General features: G+C 40.6%; 1 protein-coding gene across 1 annotated transcript in view; it reads left to right on the top strand.

Moving 5' to 3' along the window:
- Positions 1–26,969, top strand: part of LOC122803780 (echinoderm microtubule-associated protein-like 5) — a 3,919,718-nt gene that overhangs the window by 1,841,906 nt on the left and 2,050,843 nt on the right. Inside the window, exon 14 of the mRNA XM_044073467.1 lies at positions 5,555–5,741. Coding sequence (XP_043929402.1) covers positions 5,555–5,741 — 187 coding nt within the window. The remainder of the gene's footprint in view (positions 1–5,554; positions 5,742–26,969) is intronic.

The following is a 26,969-nucleotide window of genomic DNA, read 5'->3' as shown; positions in this document are numbered from 1 at the left end:
CGCACACACACTTACACACAGTTCAGAATCTGCTTATTCGATTGGAACGCTGCGCCAGCGCAAACAGTGTTAAACATCTCCCAACACGCTCCCACATGCTCAGTCTGCCTTACACGCCACAAGACACTGCCTTACACGCCAAGACACTGCCTTACACGCACGCACCGCTTACTCGCTTCACGGCGCGCACACGCAAGATATACGTCCAACAAGAAACCTTGGTGTAGGCAACAGTGCACACCTTCCATTTCTTGGCTTTCTCATGTTTACTTGGGGGCACACCTCCTTCCTTGATATCTGTCTGACATCTGTCATGTAACTCTACCCTCCAATGACTTCTATCCCTTTCTACCATTCCCCCCTGTGATGTCACCTATCTCCTACTCTGTTCCTCCCCTTCTGTAACTCTTACACTACTCAGACTGTGCTCATTTACTATGTGACAGTGGTATTCAGTATCCTTACCCTAATTTGCATCAGATTGCCTACTAATGCTTAGTTACATCTCTTACACTTGGCTTCCCCCCTTGGCAACCACTACACGGTGGCCATGTTGGTTTTCCCATGCTGGTCCCTCCATTGACATTCCATATATTGCATAAAACCTACATTTGTAGGTTTAAAACCTTCGTTTTCATGTTTTATGCAGCGCAGCCCGCGTGGGGCTGCGCTGGGTTTACACATCGGCAATTGCCGAAAAAAAAATAATTATAATTTTCATTTTTTTGCATGGGGTTGCATTGCCAATGGCCACATATTTGGCCATTGGCATGCTGCCTATAACATATGCACCCTTTATTTGGAGCTGACATGGCTCCATTGCCGTGTTTGCAGAAACGTACTCGGTTGTCCACTGAGTACATTTCTGCAGCTAACACGGCTCTTACACGGGCTGTTCTTGGCTTCCTGGATCGCTAATCAGCCTCATTTGCATGCTATTCGGCTGCAAGTGGGCTGATTAGCTTAGCCACTCCGTGTAAGAGCCGTGTTAGACTAACTCTTACACGGACTTTGGGCTGTTCCTGGATCGCGAAGGCTACATGGAGTCTTACACTACTCTTAGACTCCGTGTTAGCCTTCGTGAATCCGGCCCATATAGTTTAGCTCATTTACTTCTAAAGGACATGTCACACCAGAAAGATCACTGTGACACTTTATATTTCACTGATCTGATAATTAAAAATATGCTGTATTTTGCAGCCATCAAAGAAAGCACTTGAGATAACTTGAAAGAGGACAAAGATTTGTTACCAGAAAAATCATATGCTTGGAAAACTTGATATGTGTAGAAAAACCTCATTAACTGTTTTTTTTTTTCTTGTAGGTTACTTAGACATGATCTCTGGTCTACAAGTTAACATCTGATCCATCTGTGTTTGAGACTATGTGAGAAACACATCACTGGGGCATCTGGCACAAGTCTTGGGAACATAATACGACAAATAATCATGCAATAATGCTCCGCAAAGTAGGCATTAAAGGGAAATAACAGACCTTCAAGGGAGATAATTGATCCTCCCCACCTTTGAAAGGTCCATTATTTCTTTTTAAAGCCTACTTAAAAATGGGCTATCTGTTAATTGTGCTTTATTTTATTATTAGTACATATCTTTTTTTATATTTTTTCATATTGTCGATTGACTACTTTTAAAAAGTTAACTATTTAAAAGATTTATAATGTCTTCTCAACAGAAATGTGTGTGTGTGTGTTTGTATATATTATATGTGTTACATATATATATATATATATATATATATATATATATATATATATATATATATATACACACACACACACACACATATATATATATGTATAGCTGTTTGTATATATACATTTATATTTATATATATGTATATGCACACACACACACACACACACACACATATATATATATATATGTATATATATATATATATATATATATATATATATATATATATACATATATATATATATATTCCTGTACAATTAGTTTTCCCCTTTTTGTGTTTTGTTCTTTCTTAAGGAAAGTGTTTCCTACCCTTAAGACTGGAAAACTACATTTCCTTGGCTTGGTTATGTTATACACACTAACTCACTCACACGTACACACACAGAGCTAGACATACTTGCATACAAATAGATATACAGAGACTCACAGTCATGTATATACAAACACCAAGAAAGAGTACCATGGAGACATATAGGTGCAGTGAGAATGATACACATGTATACATGGAAATTAAGAGAGACACCCATAAAGACACATGCATGTGCGCACTCATATGTGCGTGCACACACACACACACACACACACACACACACACACACACACACACACACACACACAGATGTACACCTGCATACACATTGATACTATTTTTTTCTGTTTTTATTTTTTACTTTTATGATTAGGATATGCTTGATATTTATGTGCTAATACCACCTTTTTAACTAACTGCATTGACTTGTATATAGTGCTGCCTAATCACACAATCTTGTTGAGAAATTGCAGAAGGAAAAAGGAAATACTCCAAGTAAATCATTTAAAGTGTTTACTGATATTAGAATGTTCGTTTTTAATATTATGCTTAAGACATGCTTGGAAGGTGTCTGTTCATTGTGCATTTTACATAATTTACTTCAAAAATGGCCTTTTGTAGTTTTTTTGCAGTATTGCAGTATTGTATTTTTATGCTAATAGCATTAAACTGAACACAGTGCTGCCAAAAACTGCAGGACAGGATCCGAGTTATCATATAAAGGGTACAGTAAACACACTCCTACAAAACATGTTCTAAGCATAATTAGTTATTGTGGGGACAAAAAAAATGTCCATTTAACAAACTGTTTTCCTTTTGCTGACTGATTTATTGCCTAAGTGGATACTTTTTAAGCCAGACTCTTAGTGAAATAAAATACCCCTATAGAATGACAATTATTAAGCCTTTTTGTATTATTAAATTGTGTTTTCCATATAAGAGTAGTACAAAAAGTGATAGATACTTTAGGCAATACTGTCCAGAAATATAGAATAAACGTATGTTTACAATTAGAAGTTAGTCATTGACTTCCTTCAAAAATAGTCTTAGTATTTATCTTTTATATGGGAAGTGGAAAATATTAACTTGGTCTTACTACAGTCAAATTTCTTGAAGGCCAGTAGGTTGCAAGTTTGACTTTGAACCCTTAGTCTTCATGGACACTATCTAGCCTAACAACTAATATAGTCCTAGTTCTACATTTTCTCACAGAAATGTACTGAAGCAACCAAATGGATCAGGCATTGGAGATTAACAAGCATAAGGACCTGTATTAATTTGACCATAATGAATCCTGTAATTTAAATGGATAACCAGGTAAAGAGATCAGGACTGGAATTGTGCTGTGATTTTTGGGGTCTGTGTTAGTTCGAAGAAAGTGTATTTCAGCAAACACCTTTTCAATGAAAATTGCTTCTGCAATTCACTGAATTTACCAAGGGCAAAAAAATACTTGCCCCACAACACAACAGACCAACATGTCATTAAATCAAACCCACCCAAGTGGGGGGCTTCACCCTTCCACACCCCCCGATGTGGGGGGCTGTGCCCTCCTCCCCCCATACCAACTCCAGGATCGCACTACAGTGGAGAAAAGGACAAAGCTGTGTAACTGACCAGCTACTACTTTGCCCTTGGTAAATTCAGCGAATTGCGGAAGTGATATTTGCTGATTAGTGGTCGGTGATTAGATGTTCGCTGAAATATACTTTTGGCAAATTAATATAGACCTGTTTTCTGCCTGTAGACAGTTCTGTTTAGTGCTAGTTGAAGATACGAAGCAGACAGAAAAAATGTGTTGCTGGATGATGTGACTGTCTCTCTACTACTTTTTAGCTAAAGTCTGCTGTTACAATTAGATATGTACTGACCTTCATTTCTTTGTAGCAAACAGTGTACCAGTACTGGCCCTAACATGCTCTTGATGTCTCTTTTTAATTTGACTGTTAGAGTCAAAGTAGTGGCTGCATATCTTGACTGCTAAAGTAAATGAAACATTCAGATGTGGCACTGCTGACACCACAGTAGTGCAGTGAGTAGCATTATTGTCTCTCAGCAGAGATTCTCCAATTGTAGTTTCTTCTGTGTTGAGTCTATATGCACTACCTGTGTCCATATAGGCTTTTTCTGTGTACTTCATTTCTCACCACCTGTGAATGACATATACATTCGATTGACTGGTGATCTTCCAAATTTTGTTTGTGTGTGTGTGTGTGTGTGTGTGTGTGTGTGTGTGTGTGTGTGTGTGTGTGTGTGTGTGTTCATAGGTTGGTACCAGGCTATCGGCCCTAGGGCCTATACAAGCCTAGCCATAACAATTCCCAGGCTATTTCTTCCCACAATATTTCCTTCCCTGGACCCCTGTCTAGCAGGGTGACTGACGTGATCCCCGGGGTGAATTTCCTTTCTCCCATCCAGTCATCAAGGTTCCTTTTGAAGAGGGCCAAAGAGGCGCTCTGTTTGACATGTATGGGCAGTCTGTTCCAGAGTCTGGGGAGTCTCTGGGTCAGGGATCTATCCTTCCTGCATGTTTTGTTTATTGTGATGACAAGATTTAGATCCCTGGAGCATGTGGCTCTGAGGGATTGTGATTTCTTTAAGTGTAGCATGTCCAACAGCTCTGGGTTTGACATGGCCTTGTATGTTAAGCAGAGATTGCCTCGGAGTAGACGATATGCATTCATGTGTTCATTATGGTTCTTTGCCAGCATCCCAGTGACCTAGTAAAGGATAATATTCATTGTCAGAGAATAAGCTGGACCTACATGACACTTTGGTATTAGAAAAGGGTTGGAAATTTATCTTGGATTTAGGAAAGAATTGGAGTGAACATGTCCAAGTGCCAGCTGTTTTATATATTGAAATGGACACCACAGAACTACAGAAAAATGATAGTAGCTATGGAATTGGAATCCACTTTCTGAAATTGTCCTAGTATATGTGTTTTCTTTGGTGTATACCATCAAATACTTATTATTATGATGAGTATGATAGTTGCCCTAAGAAGTTGTCATTAATTTTTATATATGCTTAGCTTAACAAAGGATGTGCTTAGCAACTACTGATAAGCAGTCAGTGGTCATTTTCGTCTTGCATTTGCACTGCAAGAGGTGCAGCACATTGTTGAGTGCTGATAACATTATTAAACATGGTTTATGAGAGTATCTATCTGTAATATGTTCTGCTAAAATGTTGCCGTATACATATGAGTTAGTGGAAGGCAAATGTTTTTGGATAAATATGAGCTCAAGAAAGATGAATCTGAGATTTATGATGTGTGTATTACCTGAGTAAAATGAAACAAACTGATAATTATAGCAAAAAAGCATATTAAACGGCCTAGCCATTCAGCCTCATAACGTGAGTGCAGTATCACAAGGTCTCTCTTGTTAATTTTTATGTATTATGAACTGTTAATAAATCTGTATTCATCATAAAAGAGGTTTAAAAACTGTCTTGTTTGGTGGTCACATGATATAATTATTGACAAGATGCCATCTTCACCCCCTTCCCAAACTTCTCTCCTCAGGTATAGGGGTTATGACTGCCGAAGCAATCTATTCTACACTCAAACTGGGGAAATTGTGTATCATGTTGCAGCAGTTGGAGTGGTGTACAACCGCCAGCAGAATACACAACGCTTCTATCTGGGTCATGATGATGACATTCTTTGCCTTGCTCTTCATCCTTTGAAGGATTATGTGGCTACAGGCCAGGTAGGCTGCTATATAGTTTGAACAGAGCATTGCTTGACTCTCTTGAAGTGTATTTGTAAGCTGAAGCAGTACTTCTACTACCTGACTCTGTATATGGAATCTCTTCCACTGTATTTTTGGGACTTTTGGGTTGGGACAGAATTAAGTGTAATTCATATTATTGCTGAAATGAACTTAACAGTCCTTACAGGAAATATGCAATTCTGTTTATTCTGATATGAGCTTTAGCTTTCACATTTACGATACATTTGTTACTACATTTGCTTTATATATTAGGACTGTTGAATGGACTGTGTATGATTTTTAGTTTTATTCTCTCCTTCTTGTATTATATTAAGCATTATTAAACAAGCTCAAACAAGCTCCTGTTTTTTTTTTTTTTTTTGTGACGTGGTGTGGGAGACAGTACATTTAAAACCGAGCAAAATATGGCAAAAAAGGATATTGTCTGCTGACTGGCTGACTTGAATTTCTGTCTGCAACTTAGAGGTTAAGTTTACTATGGTCTTAGTGTGTACCTGCAGGGACAATGCCTCATTCAAATCATTTATGTATTTATTTATTTGCACAAATATGCACAAAAGACCTATTTTCAGCTGGAAAATTAAAACATTTAACTTCAGACATCTGTACATGATCAGCCTAGACTGATGATGTATAGCATTGTATTAGCCAGAAAAGTTACACTGTGCATTCAGAATAATGTGTATGTGTAATTAGCACATGGCAGCATAATCCCCCCTTTTAGTAATCATGACGAGTATCTTCCTGTGATACTCTGGAAAGATGTAGCAAAGGAGCCAATGGAAAAATAAATGCCCCACAAACCCAAGAGATATCCTACAGCCTGTTATTGCAGTAGGGCCTGCGAATGCCTAATGCACATTCTCAGCTTTTCTTACCTTTCAGATTTTTATTAGTACTCACATTTTAACTTATGGAGTGCAGGGAGACTTCAAGATGAGTTTAAATTGTGATACCATGATCATGCAGTAGGCGATGTCACTTTCTTAGCATTCTGAACCTTTAGAGGTTCATCCGTATTACTTAGGTAGGCTGGCCCATTGGTATATGGAGATGTTGTTTACACACACTGTCAGCAGCCTCATTTGAACTAGCAGCTAATGGATTGCTAAGTGATTGACAGCATGGCCTCCTTACTTAGAAGCATAGTGCTGATAATTGTTGTTTGACTAATTTTATATCATTGCTGGCTGACTTCAGAGTTGTGCACTGTTATTTTTGCTTCACTGTATAGTTTTTCAGATCTCTGCTGAAGGTGTTGGCTTTCCCATACCTACCCTTTATTCCTGTGTTGTCATTTAAAATTTGGAGGCTTTTGCAGTTGCCCGCCCCCACTGTAGATTTGATCTGGGACGCTCCCCCCAGTCCCATCTCTTTACCTCATTCTACCTAATAGACTCCTTCTGCACTTGTTTTTAGTCATTTTTAATTTAATTGCATTTTTTAAACTGTTTGGTCTAACATTGCTACATACTCAAGTGTGCTAGCTTGCACTGCATTTGAATTGTTTTTACTGCTGTTTTAGCTACTTTTCTGTATATATATATATATATATATATATATATATATATATATATATATATATATATATACCTTTCCTGTAACTAGTGTAGTCCAGATTCAGATTTGCTGTATCCAGGACTGTATGTAAGCTTCTGAACCCCCCTCAAGCTTTCAGTGTTGGAGGGAAGCCTTCTAGCTTATCAGTGGGAGTGGTAAGCACTAGGTAACCTATCTACCACATAAGGAGTGTTTCTGGCCCATAAATTGTAGTTATTGGCCGTTTGGGCAGTTTTTCCATCTCTCTCAACTTTCTGATTTAAAAGCCCGCATGTGCACTTGTTTCCCCCCTTTCCTGTAACTAGTTTAGTCCAGATACAGATTCTTAGTTTTTGCACTTGAATTTGTTTATTCGTGATCAGCACTTGTTCAGAACTTGTAAGCACTAAATAACCTACTAATTACTACAGCACTCAACCTTCTTCATTACGTAGAGGAAAACAGTTTTGGTACTTACCTTCCTCACTTGCTTAGAGAAAAACAGCTCTTGTACTCACTTTCCACACATATCTAGAGGAAAATAGTTTTTTATTCAGGCATGTCCAAGGGTCAGCTCCCAGTGTTCTCTCCTGTCTATCTGATGAATCTGGGCATCTTGGGGCAATGTAGAATTTGCCTCATGTACACAGACAACCGTCTCCTCCTACCACCCAAGACTACAACCTGTGAGAGATGCACTTATCTAGCCAAACTGGAGGTAAAGCTCTCTCCAATCAAGACTGAACTTGACAGTCAAGAGGAGAAGGTAAACACTTGCACCACAAGTCACTCATCACATAGTCTCACTAAATCTACACCACCAAAATCCACACATAGAAACACAAAAACATTCGCGGCGGCTCTCAATAATAATCTGCTCAAGCAACAGAGACCTCCAAAGCAGAAATGCAAGCAGCCTCCACCCCCAACACAACCCAAATGACACATAACCCGCAGACTCAGTGTGCCACTCAACCACAGCCAATAAGACAAAACAACGTACCCAACACACTAGTCATAGGTGACTCTATAGTCAGGCACACTGATGTCCCACTCACCAGGCTAAACAAGGAGAAGGTTACTGTCAGCTGCCTGTCGGGTGCCAGGATCCGCCACATAACCCACACACTCAGGTCACTCCACAAAAAGTACAAATATGACTCTGTCATTGTCCATATTGGTGTGAACGACCTGAGACGTACCTCCCTGGACAACATGAAAAGAGACATGGTAGAGCTCTCTGATCTTGTAGCCCAGGCAAGTATGACCCTAGCCCTGAGTAGCATTCTGCCATCACCCAGAATGATGCCGCAGTACAAGGACAAAAATGATTGACTTCAACAATTGGCTAAGCTTCTGGTGCCATTCTAAAGGGATCCAGTATCTGCCTGGGATGACATGGTCGACAGACCACGATGCTTTGCCAGAGATGGCCTGCACCTGTCACCCCTGGGATTCTGGATACTGGCTAAGGTTCTTGCCGCCCCTGTAGTGCCTTTTTTAGGCAAGGTTCAAATGACAAATTCACCACCGTAACAGAACAGGCAAGCAAAAATTGAGGGTAATGCTACTCAATGCTAGAAGTCTAAATCTCAAAATGCACTCACTCGCGGCACTCCTTAAAATGGAGAACATCGATATCTGTCAGTGACTGAGACCTGGTTCAAGGCTCCAGAGAGCACCCCTGCACTACCAGACTATAACTCATACCACACTTTTCGACCATGTAACCTGGACCGGAACACCAAAGGTGGAGGTGTGTCCATATTCATTAAGGATATCCACACCTCCAGGCTAATTGCTCTACGTAATGCAGCCAAGGTTATCCAAGTGTAACTAATTCTGGGCAAAACTGCAATCCAAATTGTAGCTTGCTACAGATCACCCACCATGCCCCAGGATTCCCACTCTTCTTTTCTTGATGTACTGGAAAATATTAGGGTTCAACCAAATGCCCTAATAATGGGCGATTTCAACTACCCCACCATTAACTGGGAAAACTACTCATGTACCAACTCCTTCACTCAACACTTTCTGGAATTCATAAACTCCAATGCTCTGGATCAACTTATCCACACCCCCACCAGGGGCAACAGTATCCTAGATCTAGTCATTACCAACATGAGTGACCGGTGTTCCACACCTGAAGTCAACGCCTCATTGGTCCGATCCGATCATAAGCTAATTACCCTAGATATCCACATCCTGCCCCCAACCCCATTAAGGAAACCATGGTAAACAATTTCTCCAAAGCCAACTTCATGCTTCTTAAGACAGAAGTGGTGAACTTCATGACACCAATGCAGATGGACAATACAGTTATGACTACTGAATCCTACACAATTGCACTTTATAAGCACTTACATGAGTGCATGGATTGTGCTATCCCAAACAGAACCAAGACGCTATCCTCCAAAAAAAGGAAGTCAATCTGGTGGTCCCCTGCCATAAACAAACTGTACAACAGAAGGAAGAAACTGTTACAAAAAAGAGTAAAATCCCATGAGTGGAGGAGCTCCCTGGTCAACCTCAGTAAGAAGCTGTGATCCCTGATAAAATCCCCCAAAGCTAGTTACGAAAACAAAATCGCCACTGATTCTAAAGATAACCACAAAGCATTCTGTAGCTATGTCAAGAATCTCAATGGCAACACTCAGATCTGCTTTGAGTTACAGCACAATGGCACTAAATATACAGACCCAACTGATATTGCCAGCATCCTGGCAGATAGGTTCAGTGCTAACTTTACCCCCCTCTCACCCCCTAAAGAGCTCATCTCTATACAGGAAGAATGCAAAGTTCCTGTAATCACGGCTGCACATGTAAAAACCACACTCTTCAAAGCCAAAAACACAGCATCCATGGGACCTGACAACATCCCAGGCTGCGTTCTACATGAACTACAGAACGAACTGGCACCCCACCTAAGTACCATGTTCAGTCATAGCCTCACCTCAGGCTTTGTGCCTGCTGAATGGCGCACAGTGACGGTTATCCTACTCCACAAGGGGGGAGCCACCACGGACCCTGGGAACTAGCGCCTCATTAGCCTGATGAGCCTGGTCTGCAAGGCCATGGAAGTATCATCATGGAACTTATAAACAAAGACATTGGTAATCTCCACACTCTGGACCCCACCCAGTTCGGGTTTGTAAAAGGCAGATCATGTCTCCTAAACCTGATAGACTTCTTTGAAGCAGTCACCAAAGCCTTTAGACAAGGGTAAGGTGGTTCACACAGCCTATCTAGATCTTGCCAAGGCTTTCGACACCATCCCCCACTCTGGAATTATAGATAAACTCACTAAACTAGGTATAAATCCCTATGTCACAAGATGGGTTGCCAACTGGCTCACTGACAGAACCCACACTGTGAAAGTAGCAGACTCCAAATCTGACTTCAGACCAGTGACAAGTGGAGTACCACAGGGTTCAGTCCTGGGTCCTCTCCTGTTTGGTATCTACTGCTCTGAAGTACAGCCTAACACAGAAGGTCTTTGGCTAATGAAGTTCGCAAATGACTGCAAACTAGGAGCCATAATCAAAACTCCTAATGATGTGGACATCCTACAAAAGGGCCTCACTGAGACAGATGCCTGATGTCAAAGCCATGGCCTCAAGCTTAATTTCAAAAAGTGCATTGTCATCCCCTTTGGTAAAAACTCTGTACCCATGAACTACAACATAGGCGGTAGTATACTTAACACCGAAAGTGTGATAAGAGACCTTGGGACACAGGTGGACAGTATTCTCTCCTTTGATAATCACATCACCACAGTAGTCAGGAAATCCTTCTACGTGGCACACCTCATTACAAAAGGTTTCTCATCCAGAAAAAAAGAGGTTATTGTTCCCCTCTACTCATCACTCATTAGACCCATTATAGAGTACAACGCCCCTTTTGGTATGTACCTCACAAGACATTTACAGCAACAGGAAAGGCCGCAGAAATACCTCACAAAGAGGATTACCGGCCTCAAACAGATGCCCTACGCAGACCGTCTAAAAAAACTCCAGCTTTACTCCGTCGCATATCACCTACTCAGAGGTGATCTCTGCCTTACATACAAAGTTATATCAAACCCAGAGCTGTTGGACATGCTCCACTTAAAGAAATCCCAATCCCTCCAAGCTACACGCTCTAGGGACCTAAATCTTGTCTCCACAATAAACAGAACATGCCGGAGGGATAGATTTCTGTCCCAGAGACTTCCCATACTCTGGAATAAACTACCTATCTATATCAAACAAAGCTCCTCATTAGCACTCTTCAAGAAAAATCTTGATGATTGGATGGTAAATAGGAAATTCACCCTGGGGATCACCTCTGTGGCTCTGCTTGACAGTGGCACAGGAAAATCATTTTCTTGGGTGGCAAAAGCCAGGGTACCTTTTTGGCTGGGCTTGTATAGGCCCCAGGGCTGATAGCCTAGTACCTACCTATGAACCTTTGGTGTGGTACTTGTCTTCTGTGCAGTTCCTTCCTGGAGGAGACCTGGATATGGGTGGGTTCCCAAGTTATTGGGGCACAAAGCACAATTTATGTGCCTGACAGACTCCCCTGTAAAGAGTGTACATACTGAAATCTACATGATACACTGCAGATCAGGTGACTGGGGCTAATACATAACAAAACCCTGCTGTCCATAATATGGTAGCTTGGTTACACTGTTGTCTAGACCATTCCCCTTCCCTATATCAAGTGGTAATACATGTGGTGGTTCATTGGGGAGATTACAAGGCAGTTGACAATGAATATGCAGCTTGAAGTTAGAAGAGACATAAGGAAGATTTTGGAAAGTTGTATAGCTGGCTAAAATGTCAGCATTTGCAGAAAATTGGATATTGAATCTTGGACTGATTTTTTTGGTATTTTTTATAACCTCATTTAAAGCAGCAGTGCAAGAAAGTCAGAAAGATTAAAAAAAGAGTGATAGCATATATCCATTGAAACAGCACTATAGAGGCTGCACTAAGTACATTTAAAAAAAATCACAATATGCAAAATGGATCTTGTCACCATGAGTATGCGTGGCAAGGAGGGTTGTTGTTTTTAGTGGTTATTACTGAAAATAATGTTTTCTAAACAGCATATGTCACTACAGTGCTACCGTAAGACCTGGCTTCCTACAATGTATTCCACCCTGACTTCAAAGTCTCCATTTTTGTGGTGTTTTAGGGAGGAGGGTAGCTGGCTGAATAGACTCCTGAATTATGAAAACAATGTGTTTTGCCCAACTGATAGAGGCACTGCAAGGAGATTGTCCTCCTTACACAGAGGTACAGTGACACTGACACTGAACATTATAAGTATAAAAAGTGCAAGAGACTCAGCCACTCACTTTTCTGGCAGATGGTTTTGAGAGTTAAGGCTGTGAGCTATAGTTCCTGTAGTACAAAGTTTGTTGCCCTCATCTGGCTACTGTGTAACCTTGGGCAAGTCACTTAACCAAACATTGTTCTTGGTCGTTCCTTAAGTAGGACTGAGTACCCAGTGGGTCAATCTGATTAACAAAATTGGTATTATTACTAGCCTAAAACTTTGTTTAGCTGAACCAGTTCCATGACATATAGAAAAGTGGAGTACTGACTTTAGTAAAGCTGATCCAAGTTTGATTACTGTCCTCAGCACTGGAGGAACTGTCAGGGAAGGAATGGGATGGGAGGGAGAAATCACTACCAAACTCCCAATCTGGTGTGGGTTGAGGAAATAGGTCAAGTGCTGCTACAGTTGTTGCATCATGGGAAAGATCTGGAACTGCCCTCATTAATGGATGAGGCAGTCCAGTCAAGAAATGTTCACATTCCACATATCGTGCAGTAGCACTCCATCACATTAGACATGATGTAGAAGACATTACTGTGCCATGCCTGCTAACGGGAAGAGGGACTAGGACATTTAGAAGAATAATTAGCTATAGGAGATGATGTACCAACACCCAACATGCACCTCCACTTTCTATAAAAAGATAGGGATTGCTGATAAAGTATTTTCTATTAGAAAGGGGATACGCCCAAAACATTCGGGCTACTGAAAAGGCATTCTTGTCTGGAAAGAAGATATCACAAAAAGGTAAGTGTTACTGATGAGGTACTCCCCCTGGAAAAAGGACCCCAACTTGTTGATGTGGGATGCAGATGCCAAACTAGAATAAGGGAAGACTGGGTTAGTAAATTGTCAGGCAGGTTTTGTAGTCTAACTGGTAAGTACTAAAAATAGTACAGACAACTTTCTGGAATGTACACTTGGCCACATTTTCAGTTACTTTTTTTTGCTGAGGAAAATTGTGCAGAGCCAAACATCCTATTGTTATCTAAGAGTTCCAGTGTGACATAGCCTTTGGGAGTGATCATACCAGGACACCATGGCCTTCCAAAGAATGACCCAAGGTAATTGATGAATCCATTTAAAGCTTTGCTGCTGGTGTTGGGTGTGCTTCATTTTGGCAGTGGTTGCACTTTCTTTTTCCTCACCTGGTACTGGTACTGTATCCTTGTTGCTGGATTGCATTAGGAGTGCACAGCAGCTTTACATTTGCTAGAAAGTGCTTATGCGGTGCAACAGACAAGTACACACTGGATTATTTCTCCACAGTTTACCTTTGCTTCCTTCAGTCAGTCCTTCTTCCTGATTAGTCCTTCACTGTAAAAAAAAAAAAAATTAACATTGTTGTGGTCCGTGATTACTCTGAATTGAAGATGAACTGTCCAGTTAAAGTAGATCACTAAGCTGTCACTGTGTAGCTTTGAAACGAAAACTGATGCTGAACACTACAAAATAAAGAATAAAATAATAAAATGCATCATCTCAGGAGAAATAGTTGTCCACAAAGAGTTTATTATTTTAGAATCTGTTATCATTATTATAATTTTTGTAAGTCTGACCAGAGGATGGCACAGTGAACTGAAACTCAATTCTACAATTGGTTGGTAAATTGCCCAATGGCATATTGAGAGTATTTGGATGTTGGAGAGAGAGATTAAATCAATGTCTGGTAAATAAAACATCTGTGTATATGTTACAGAATTTATACCCAGAAATCAAGATATAGTTTCCTCTGCTGCACTGGGTACCTACGTATTTGCCACACACTTGATGACCATCATAAATCACTGCTGCAGCAGCCTTAGCTATATGTGTTGTATCCTGACAAGGATATAGTAGCTGGCCAGTATTTCAAACCTTTGGCTAATTCTGTGCATGTGCCCAGGCTGCTATTAGCTCAAGCGTCTTAGGGAGAAAACAGCAGCCTGGGTGCCATAAACCTTTAGTACTTAATTGTCTCCTGTGAGAGCACTTTTCATGAGCCTCAGAGATCGACTGTCAGCTCCTGTCATCCATTGCTGGGCAGATAAGTTCCTTTTGAGAAGTTTGTTTACACATTTTACTTTTTGTGAGAAATTAGTACCAGATCTAGTTAAGAATACTGTAATTTTCACCTTGTTACTGTTTTTATGTAACTGTCTCGCTTCACTATTTATTTTTAACAGGGATACTATTTTGTGGTAAAAGTGAACTGTTTGAAGTAATTTTTTTGTGTGTTGGGACTAGTGCACTTTAAAGAGACTGTAGATGTTTTTAAGAGCTTGTGTACACTTTTGTGACAACTTATCTGTAGATTGACTCCTTCCAGCACTGCTTTCCTGGGAGCTGGCTTAATTCTCAGTTGAGATATGGAGCAACTTAATGGTACCTCAGTTCATCTGCATCCACACCAAAGAAGCAGAAAGCTGCCAAATAGCCCTTGCAGTCACAGTGTGCTCAGTCAGTACCTCAGAAAGTGGTGGGTAACTGTTTTGTGGCCAGCAGATGTTTCTCAGACCATTCACTCTTTTCTCTGATACCCCCTGGTGTAGCCAATTCACTCACCATGTTCCATGGATTAGCCATGTCCTCTGCCACTGTTCAGGTGTCATTAGCAGGCACATGAGGGGCATTTCAGAGAATTTCAGTGGGGAATGCATCCTTATGTTGCCAGAGGAAGAAACCTATTTCCCGGATTGAGGTAGCAGCTGTGAGTTTGTCCTTTTTTAAGTATGCCCCAAGAAAGAAGAAACAAAAAGATCTGACATTGTCTTTTCCATTCATTCCTCTACATACAGATATCAGATCTGACACTGGATCTGTCCTCAGCCATTTCAAAGCTTAAGATCTAGTGATTATGCCCCTCCCCTACCCATAATCCTCATGTACACAAGGAACTACCTTGGACTTTGTTTGCTCCTTTCAAGTGCTTACATGTTCTGTGGTGCTCAGGAATGGTTGAAGTTTTCTTCGCAATTCAGATAAGAATTCAAACCTTTATCTACTCTCTGCCTGAGAATTTTTTCTTCTATATCTTCTTCTCTTCTCATCCCCTGTATTTTTCTACAATTTGAAAAAAAAAAACTTCTGTATATTGGGATTTAATTTTGATAGCTGTAGAGACAGCAGTTTAGTGTTGTAGTTAGATGATTTTTTCTAATAGATTTAAATAGTTGTTTGTAACCTTTGTATAGTTATTAATAGTGTTATTAGTAGCATTGTTATTGTTGTGAGGTCTTTGTTAACCTGTTTTACAAACTGTCCAGGTTTAAAAAGTGTGTTTCTTGCACACACAAGTTACCAAACTCCGACACGCATGATAAGTGTATTTATTGTCTTGGCCCCTCACATTTGGACATAACTTGTTCAATTTGTCAGGCTTTTGGCCAGAGAGCAGTTGTGAAGAGACAAAACAAGCTAATTTTAAAGGGTCTCATCTTGGCATGAGAACTCCATCGACTGCTGGGAAAGCAGGAGCTTCAACCTAAACATTCAGATAAGTCTAAATCTTTGAGGAAACACTGTCTGGATCCAACCACCTCATCAGCTCTGTTTCCTAAAATGGCTAACTTTTCAGATCCTGTCTGTATAGGTCCAGTGATTATTTCACGGTTCACTCTGGTTCCTGTATCTCTGAGGCTTAGATCTCCCATCCTCCCAAGTAAGACTTTCTTACTCCTCCAGACCTCCTTCTTTGGTTTCATCTCTCAAGTCAGTTAGATCCTTCAGGAGTCTCACTGAAGCTGATGAGTACAGAATGATGAGGAGTTTCTTATGGACCTGGATTCAGTGTGGGGTGCTAGTAGCTCCAGCCACCACTGGATCCAGTAGAGATATTTCTCCATGGCACCCAGTTAAAGTTTCATCTCTGATTCTCCCCCGCAGATCAGTGTGCCTGGATCCAACCCTAGCCCAGGGTAGATGTACATCTGATTCGAGGCTTCATGTTTCCTCAGCTCTGATCAGTTCTCTGGTTGAGGTCATCAAAGCTGTCTGACTCCCGGAGCAGTAACATCAGCATCAACTCCTGCAGGTTGGGATCAAATCTGGGATCCTCAGAGCCCTTCCTTCCTTTAGGGGCCTTGGCACTTGGCAGTGACTGCCGTAGAACTTAGCTGGACAATTTCCAGGATCGAGATCCACTGAGCTGTTGAAAGTTTCTCATTCGAGGCATACAAGAGAGTGCTCACTCAAACAAGGATCAAATTTTCTCTTTCTCAGTTGGATCCAACTCTTCCCCTTAGGATCTACCAGGGTCTGCAACCTACTTTTCTTGGCCCATTGGGGCAGCCAGTTCTTGAAAGCCTTGATCCTGTTTTCCTTTGTGAGACATTATATATTTCTGAGTTCTCTTCTGAGCAACCCACTGAAAAAAGTTCCCAGAAAATGCAAGTGTAAGAGCAGATACTTAAACACAGTGAGGAATCTCCTACCTCAGATACTGATTTCAATAAGACAGAAGGTTCCCCCAGTTTCACCCCCCCCCCCCAGAGGACATCTTGTTTGGAGAGATCCTTGAACTTCTCCAACAGAAGGGGGATTGTTCTTCTCAAACAATGTTTTCTGAAGAATTGGTTGTCCTCAAGGCTTTTGGCTTTGGCCTGCCTAATTCTTAGATGGTACCCTCTGGAGATGAGATGGTGGACCGTATCTCATCCCAGGTATGGAAGGAACCTGACACAGTTGACCCCATCCCTAAGAAGCCAAACAAATTTTTAGTGGCTTCAAAAGACCACAAGAATTCAGCAGTTGATTCTATGGTTGTGGCAGCAGTCACAAAAAAGAGCTTGGTGAGAAGAGCTCCTCTTTCCACCTGCCAAATACAGAATCTCACTCTCTGGACAGGTTTGGGAAGTAAGATTATGACTCATCTACTTTTTTGATTATGGCACTTAACTACCTGGCACATTTCACCTGTTTTCAAAGAGATTTTGTCAAGGAGATCTCCTCTTCTGTTCCAGGGACCTTGTCTGCATATCAGAAGAAGACTCTTGATTCTCAGATGGCTACCCTACTATCATTGTCTAATTTATCTGTGCCTGATCTCTAATGCCACAGAGGGGAAGTCTAGAGCGGCCCACATAGGTACTTCTATCAGAAGACATGTCTGGATGTGCTTTCATAGAGCACTTCAAGGCATTCTTCATGAACCCCCTTTATGAAGAATCAGCCTTACATGGTCCAAAAATTAGAGTCCATTTCCAGAAGAAACTGGACATCTGCTGTTGAAATTAAATTCTCAACTGTCCAGAGGACCTTCTCCAGAAATCAGAAGGCGGGGAAGAGAATGTGGTTCTGAAAATATCAGAGTTTTTCAACCAAAACTTCTGGAGACCGAGCTCCTTGTGGCAGAAGGGGAAAGTCTAATAACAAGCAACACCTAAAAGGCAGGGGTGGCCATCAGAATTAGAGCTTCAGGGATCCATTCTCAGAGAAGCCCTTTCAGGACTCATGAAAAGCTATCCGACTGTGCTTCTCTAGAGGCAGTCAGTGGATGCTTGTCCCTGCACCTCATGACGTGTACAACCCTCACTCATGACAAGTGCATGCTGAGAATAATTACCAGAGGTTACTTCATTGACGCTCACTCTACCTCCTCACCTCAAAAGAGAATTCCTGACATTCCACCCTCACAAAGGGAATTTGCAGCTTCAGAAGTAGAGAAGCTTCTAAAAAAATGTAGTCATTCAAGAGGTCCCACCAGACCAGTGAAGATTTGCAATTTACTCAAGATTCTTTTTAATGCCAATGAAAAATGGGGATATAAGACCAATTTGGAATGTAAGTTAAACAAGTTTCTTTTTCAAACCAAATTCAGGATGGTCATGATTTAGTCTATTCTCCCATTGCTGAAGAGAAATGACTGGATGTGCTTAACAGATCTTCAGGAAACATACTATCACATCAAAAGGGTGCTCCAGGAAGTATGTCTGCTTACAGCTTGATGCCAGTCTCTACAAGCTCAGAGGTCTGCCTAGGATTGCCACCTATCTGTTTTTTTTTCTGGACTATCCAGAAATCAAACCAGCTGTCCGGTTCTCTGGAAAACACTGTACAAACTCCAGTATTCTGTTTCAAGAAAAGAAAGACTGTTGGAGTTAAAATTGGCGAATTTACTATGCTTTTTTTTTTTTACAGTAAAGCATAGTAAATCATCAGAAAGCAGGCATCAGGAATGGAAATAGAGGGTGTTCCCATCGATTGACATCACAATGACATCAGAAAATGGGTGGAACTTGGAAGTGAGAGGGGTGGAAATGGGCTGGGTTGCATGTGATGTGAGGGGGTGGCTTGGTCCAGTTTTAGCCTCAACAAAAGATGGCAACTTTGGTCTACCCTTTGGACTCACCACAACCCCTGGATGTTTTCATGGCAATAGTAGCAGCTTGTCTGTGACTGCAGGAATTCCTTATCTGGGCAACTGGTTCATAATCACCCCATCCAGGGAACTGTTCTTTTTTGCCAGAGACTCCTACTCCACATATCTGCATGCCTTGGGATTACAATAAACTTCAAAAGTTGCAACTGCAACCTATCCATTCTCTGGAGTTCATCTGAGCTGTTTTAGACACAACTCTCATTGCAAGGCTTCCAAGTCACAAATATCATCCCTAGACTCCTAAACCCAGAAGGTTCTCTCACACAACAAACCACCAGCCAAACTGGTCTTCCGACTTCTGGATTCCATGACCACCTGTATAACTTTGGTCTTGCTCACCAGGTTTCACATGAGAGTGCTTCATTGAACAGTAACAGTACAGTAGTCAGTCAGGCAGCATCCAATGTCCTACCCAATTGTTCTTAAAAACATTTGCAGAGGGCACATTCGTTGGTGGATAACTTTCCCTCTTCTTCCACAGGAACACTCTTTTGCACTACTTTTACACTACTGTCTTCTCAGGCCACAGTGACTACAGATGCCTCCCTACTGTGGTGGGGGGAATTATTAGGGAAGGACAGTCCAAGGCACATGGTGCAATCTAGAGGCCAGTCTTCTCTTTAGTATCTTGGAAATTTGAGCAGTCCTCTTAGTGTTGTAGTGTTGAAGGCCTTTCAAGACTCTCTTCTGTTGGATGTGATTTCGATTTAACAAACAATATGGCTGTTGTTTGGTACATCATCAAACAGGGAGGAACCTGATCTTAGCCCTTGTGTCAAGAGGCCATAAGAGTTTGGCAATGGGCAATATCCTGTCACCATTTTCTAGTAACAAACACATATTCCAGGGAGATTAAACATTTTTGCAGACAGATTAAGCAGATCCGTCATGCTCCCTAATGAGTGGTCCCTCAAACTGCTAGTAGAAGAGCAGATTTTCAATCTCTGAGGTAATCTTGGTTGCATCTTCTTCACCTCTCCCTGGAACACCAAATGCAACAAGTTCTTTCCTCTTATCTTCTGTGAGGAGAAGTCCAGGGACACTGAGATGTACCCTTGGCCATGGGACTTGTTTATGGCTATCCCCTACTCCCTTTGATTCCAAAGTTTCTTCAGAATGCGTCAGCATTGAAGGTGTCTGTCATCCTCATAGCCCCTCAGTGACCACAACAGGTATGGTTTCCTTCCTCTGGTCCCCATCTAAGTCACTCTCCTTGGACGTTGGGCTCAGACACAAATTATCTCACCTGTCAGAGAAGCCTTTCCAAGAAATACAAGCACTCAAGCTAACAGTATGGTTTCTCCAATTCATATAATGGTTTGACAGTTGAGGCTTCCCCCCTTCTGTTGTATACATTTTATCTTCCTTACATAAACTCTCAGGTAGGAAGATATATAAGACCAAATGGAAATAATTTTCTATTTGGGCCTCAGAGAGGAACCTCGATTCCTTTTCAGCCACTCTTTCAGCAGTGTTAGATTTCCTTGCTCATCTTTTTCAAGGTGGAGGTATTTATTCTACTATCAATTAGCAATTAGCTGCCATTTCTGCCTTTCACATTAGTGAAGGCCATCCTTCCATAGATTTGCTTAGGTTATCTAAGACTTTTCTTTGAGGTGCATTTCTTTTATGCCCCCCCCCCCCACCATTTCAGAGACCCAGTTCGTCTATGGGCTAACACTGTTATATCACTGTTGTTTTGTAATCTTTGACAGGCTGATTTGAATCTGGTGCTAAAGCCGATTTGAAGTTTCTGTCCTTTAAGGCGTTATTCTTGGTAGCTGTTACTTATGCCAGAATGATTTTGGAATTATATGCACTTTCTTCAAAACCCCCTTATTTGTTTTTTCACAAAGACAGAGTATATTTGAGGACAAGTCCATCCTTTCTTCTAAAGGTAGCTTCTGAATTTTCCATCAGTCAGGCTATGAATTTGCTGGTCATTTTCCCAAATTTCTAGAACAGAGGTGAATATACTTTACATATTTAAGATGTTCTTCGCCAGTTGTGTTATTACTTACACCACAGTAAATTCTTCGGGAAGTCTAACCAAGTATACTTTTGTCAAAACCTAAATTGGAACAAGCTGTATCCAAAGTTTCCTTATCCATATGGCTGGCTCAGTGTATTTCCTTTGTTTACTAAGAGAATAGGTTACCTCTCCTTTCAAAACTAAGGTTCATTTGACTAGATCCTTAGCCTCATCTGTAGCCTTTATCTCTCTTGTCACCATTGATGACATTTGTGCTGCCAGTGCCTGTTTAAAAGTTCATAACTTTATTTCTCATTATAAGTTGGATATCCAATCCAGAACCAGGGCTTTTTATGGTTCATCTGTGCCCAGAAGTATCCTTTCATGAGACCTCTCAGGAGTTAAAGAAGCTGGGAACTCCCATATGTAGAGGAGTGTACAGAAAAGACAATATCAGATATGAAAGCTAGGTAATCACCATAATATTCGATTGGTGTTGTCATATTTCGTCCATTCCTCTACTTCACTCCCTCCATCCCCATCTATATTTCATTCCTGGCAAATAGTGCTACTCATCTGTGGTTCCCATCTGAGATAGATCTAACTGACTTTGCCTTGGCTCCTAAAGGTTTAGCCAGTCTCTCAACAATTCCTTGCTTACTGATGTGAAGTTGTTCAATCTCGCTGTTTATTCTTACACATGGATTCGGAGCCGAACCATCGTCTTCGAGTCGGCCGCTTTACTAGCTAAAGATCTCCGAATAGCTCGAGGCCAGGTCCCTATCCCATGATGCTCTCTGTCCTACCTCAGATCTAGTTTGCTGAACCCAGCATGAACAGGTGTAACTCAATAAATACTCCAGCTGGAGTAAAAAGTCCCAGAACAAGACCACCAGACCCCAAGATTACTTGCTCTTCGAGACCCTGGAGGGGGAAGGTGGGTGGGAATGTAAGAATAAAGGCGACATGAACAACTCACATGGAACGTTATGGTAAGTACATAACTTCTTTATACGAAGTTGTTCAATTTCGCCGTTTATTCTTACACATGAGTAGCGTCCCATGCACCCTTAACCTGGGTGGCTCAAGGGAGTAAGAATAAAGGCGAGATGAACAACTTACATGGAACGTTATGATAAGTACATAACTTCTTATTTTTGTCTACAAGGTTTGTATATGTATTTCTTTATAAAGATGCTTTCAAGTAGTTATAGGGAACAACTCAATCTGAGGTAGCTCCTTCTGTACGTGGAGGTATTGAGGAGGGGAGGATCCTGAGCACTGGATCCTAAGCTTTAAAATTGCCAAGGATGGAAACAACATCAGATCCAAGACTCATATGTAGAGGAATGGATGGAATACGACAACAGACATCTAACGTTATGGTAAGCACATAACTCGTTTAACCACTTTTCTTCTTCTAATACTTTTCTTGTTGCTTGGAAGGAGTTTATTTTTTTGGCTAAAGAAGTGTTGCAGGCTTTAAAGCCTCTTGAAAATTACCTGCATAATTGTGAAAAAAAATTGGTCATCTCCCTCAAATTTTGAAGTATCCCATTTCAAAGAACAGGGCAGATAGGGTTAGGAACAGGGCATCTTCTATCTTTTCTGCCCATATCCTAGACTTTGATTCTGAGAACGTTTTTTTCTCAGAATCTCCTTTGGAAGAATTTTCTTTTTCTGAAACTTTATAGAATGAGCAATATGTTTAAGTGAGAGCAAGACAAAATTGTATCATCTTTGAGGAAATATTATGATATGGTTCCAGTGGATATTCCACTAACCACACCTGTTCCTCCTCTTTTGCCAGCCTAGGACAGTGTTTTTGATGCAGTGTTGGAATATGCTTGACAGTCAGGCTGCATTCTCAAAAAATGCAGACAGACTTTGTAAAGTTCCTCAGTCTAGCAAGTGTTTGTTCTCTCATCCCGGATCTAATCTTGCAGCTATGTATATTTCTAGTTCAGCTGCTAATAAAACACCTTGTTAACATTAATCCGTCTACAGATAAAGGTGAGAAAGTATGTGACAGTTTTGGAAAGAGAATTTATTATTCTACAACCTTAGCCTTCAGAATCCTGAATTGTGGGGCTCATGTGTTGAAATATACTTTGGCTGTTTTGACATTGAGAGGGATTTTTCTTCCTCTTTTACCTCTTCATAAAGTAGGTCTTATCTAAATTCTGCTGTTTCACAAGTAGCTAAACATTATTTAATGTGTGCATATAATTGTGCTGACACTGTTTCCAGGGAGGCTGCTACTGATAATGTGAAGTAGTCAGGGCCGGTTCTAGCATTTTGGGGGCCCCCAGCAAGTTTCAAGTTGGAGGCTCTACTCAGGAGAATTTAAAGAGTGACCACATTGCCGTTACACCCCCTTCCCTGCCAAGATCATCGTGCACCATTTCATGCTCACTGTAGAGTTACTACATTCAGATCATTAAGAATTGGTGTGCCAAGGTACACAAACTGACCAGCATTTAGTGCCAGTGTTACATTACGACAAGCCCCTGTACTACAGCAAGGTAGCCACTAACAGAGGTGTATGCACACACTGTCTGGCATTTAGTACCAATGATACATTATGACAGCGCGGTAGCCACTCAGAGGTACATGCACACTGACTGCATACTCTTCAGCTGCCCAGATTTTCACAGAATGTCCTGATTTGACTCATTTTTGGTCTGTTCCTCAAAATTTATAGTTTTCTGGATTTTTTGTGGCAAATCAGTGAGGGTTTAATTCACTAAATAATGACAGGCATTTGAGTTTGACTTCATATCCTTCAGACAATGCATGGTAACACAAGATCTTTTATTCTAGCAAAAGTTTATAAGAGCAATATTAAAAATTTGTCCTGATTTTTGGGGCTGTCCCCTATTATATTTGGCTTTGTCCATATTTTTTGTACCAAGAGATTGAGAGCTATGACTAACTGGCATTTAGTAGCAATGTTGTTACATTACGACAAGCCTCTGTACCGCATCAAGGTAGCCAGTCCCACAGAGGTACACAAAGACACCCACACTGACTCCCACACACAACACAGACACACAGTACAAATACAGCTGCAACATTCCCGCAGACCCTAACCATGATCCCAACCTCTCAACACAATAACTACAGACAAAACAAAAAAATCATAGAGCAAAGTCACAGCATCAGAGATAGTTATAAACATTGCCGGTGTACACAGTACTAGCATAACAGGGTTTGCATAAGTATACATTAAACAGCCATACATTCTGCAACATTCTCACAGCCACTAATCCCCCACCCAATATTAGGCATTTTAAACAATGTACCTTTGAATTAATAAAAATGCTAGAACATATTTTGCAGTAGTGTGCATTGCGTGAACCCGCATTTTTGATGAGGAACAGAACAAAAATAACAGGCAAACATCTAATTATTCATTAGCGTGCATTAAGGCATCAGTATATTCTGTAGAATGCTCAGAGCTCCTAACCTCCAAAGTCTGGATGAAGTAGAAAAATAAAAACAAGACAAAGACATAACATTAACCACATGCTTATACCTTGTGTGACATCAAGTTTTACGAAACAAACAAAAAATACCAAACATTTAAAAAACTGTGCAACATTCTCACAGCCCCCAACCACGCTCCCAACGTTTCAACACAATAACTACAGACAAAGCAAAAAAGTATCATAAAACAAAGTCATAGCATCAGGGATAGTTATAAACATTACTGGTATACACAGTGCTAGCATAACACGGTTTGTATTAGTATACATTAAAACATCTATACATCCTGCAACATTCTCACAGCCGCTAACCCCCTCCCAATATTAGGCATTTTACAAAATGTACTTTTGAATTAATAAAAATGGTAGAACATGCTTTACATTAGCATGCATTGCGTGAACCCACAATTTTGATGAGGAACATTCCAAAACTGCAAGGCAAATATCTAATTGTGCATTAGCATGCATAAAGACAGTAATACATTCTGTAGAATGCTCACAGCCCCTAACCCCCAATGTCTCAGCACAATAATTCTGGATGAAGTGCAAAAATAAAAACAAGACAAAGGCGTAACATTAACAACATGTTTATACATTGCATGGCCTTAGTTTAAGAAAATAAAAATTACCAGGCAAACACAGTGCAATATTCTCACATCCCCCAACCATGCTCCCAAACTCTCAACACAATAATTACAGACAAAACAAAAAGTATCATAAAACAAAGTTGTAGCATCAGGGATAGTTAGAAACATTACTGGTATACAAAGTACTAGCATAAGAGGGTTTGTATTAGTATATTAAAACAGCTATACATTCTGCAACATTTTCACAGCTCCTAACCCCCCTTCCAACCTCTCAACACAATAATTCAGGACAAAGCAAAAAGTTATAGAAGAAAGCCATAGCATCAGGGATAGTTGCAAACATTACTGGTACAGTATACACAATAAAATAATAGGCTAACAGGGTTTGCATTGGTATACATTAAAACAACATCTATACATTTTGTCAGATTCTCACAGCCACTATCCCCCCACTGCCAATCTTTCAGCACAATTATAGACAAACCAAAATGATATACAAAACAAAAATAAATTAACATTCTTTTGCAAGCCTGACTAAAAAGACTGTATCAGATCTAGACATTAATTATTACAGACAAACCTCCCTTTCTTAATCTCTTAGCCGAAGAATTCTGAACAAAAATAAAATAAAACTGTTACAACCCCAGCCCATCATCCCCCCAGTCCTATTAGCACAAGAACTCTGCCCCAGAAAGTAATGCAGTCGTCTCCCTAGGTTACCTCACTCCCTCCACAAAAAAGTTAAAAATAAACCCAAAAACTTAACTTTTATGCAGTTGATAAAAGGCTGCTACTAATCCTATAAAAGGCTGCTACTAATCCTCTGCTCCCTCTTCTTGATTGTAGACTGGCCTGCTGCTTATTTCTCTTCCACAAAGCCCAGACCAGCTCAGTACTTTTAAACTGCCCTTAGAAGGACAGTTGTTCAGACCTTTTAGAGTAGAAAATACCTTAGCTTGTCCAACGACCACAATCATTTCTGCAAAGCTTGAATCTGATGTCTGTCCAACCCACTCCCAACTAGAGGTCGCCATGTACTGACAGACAACCATTTATCACCCTAGATATGCATCTTACATATCCAGTCATGGGTGTGAGAAGTAGAGATATACCACAAGGTCCCATTGGAGACAAGAGGAGAAGTCACCATGGGGTACGTATCAGCTGTGACCTGTTCAGAAAAGGGGAAATTAGTTCAGGACTCTTCCCAGAAGACAGCAAAACTGAATGGAAATAATATGAAAACAAAAATGGTATGGAAAACAATAGCTGACACTGCCATAATGTCTTATAATCAAATGGAATACAGTACAAAGATTTGTTTGTTCTCTGTGCAAGAATGTCACAGTGCTATACCTTCATCCAAGTCCTGATTTAAAAGTCAACTTAAGTTAAAAATTCTTCTTGATTCAAGCAGCCACAATGGAATGCCATTCCATGAATGAATGAAAGGGAATGCCATTCCCTAAATGTTAATCTCAGTAAAAACAATCTGCACATCTCAGTTTATCCATTGTAATGAAAAATTGAGCTGGATAGTTCCTTAATACACCACATTTTGCAGATATCCGTAAAAATCAAGGAATGTCCCTATGAAAGAGAGTGGGCACTCAAGGTCATAGGTGACTTTGTCTGAGCATCCCTAGTTGTCCTGTTTTAACCAACCACTACTGCACAATAAAATATGCATCCTCATGGATAATGGACACTTTCAAAACTGCCAGAAAACCATTAGCCTTTAATCCTTGCAATGGAGGTTATAAACCACCTCAGCAGCATTGCCCTTTCTTTGGAAGAGGGGGTCACAAACCCTTGAAGGAAGTTTTAACCAGCTCAAGGGTTTCACCTCCCAGCCAGTTCCTTCTCAGACCTGATACCAAATCCAAAACATGAGATTTTCATTTGTTGTAGAAATAAAGGGCACATTAATATCTA

Source organism: Protopterus annectens, chromosome 6.part0, assembly GCF_019279795.1.
Source record: "Protopterus annectens isolate FY-2018-M chromosome 6.part0, PAN1.0, whole genome shotgun sequence".
Classification (NCBI taxonomy): domain Eukaryota; kingdom Metazoa; phylum Chordata; order Ceratodontiformes; family Protopteridae; genus Protopterus; species Protopterus annectens.
This window is presented reverse-complemented; position numbering and strand designations above follow the sequence as displayed.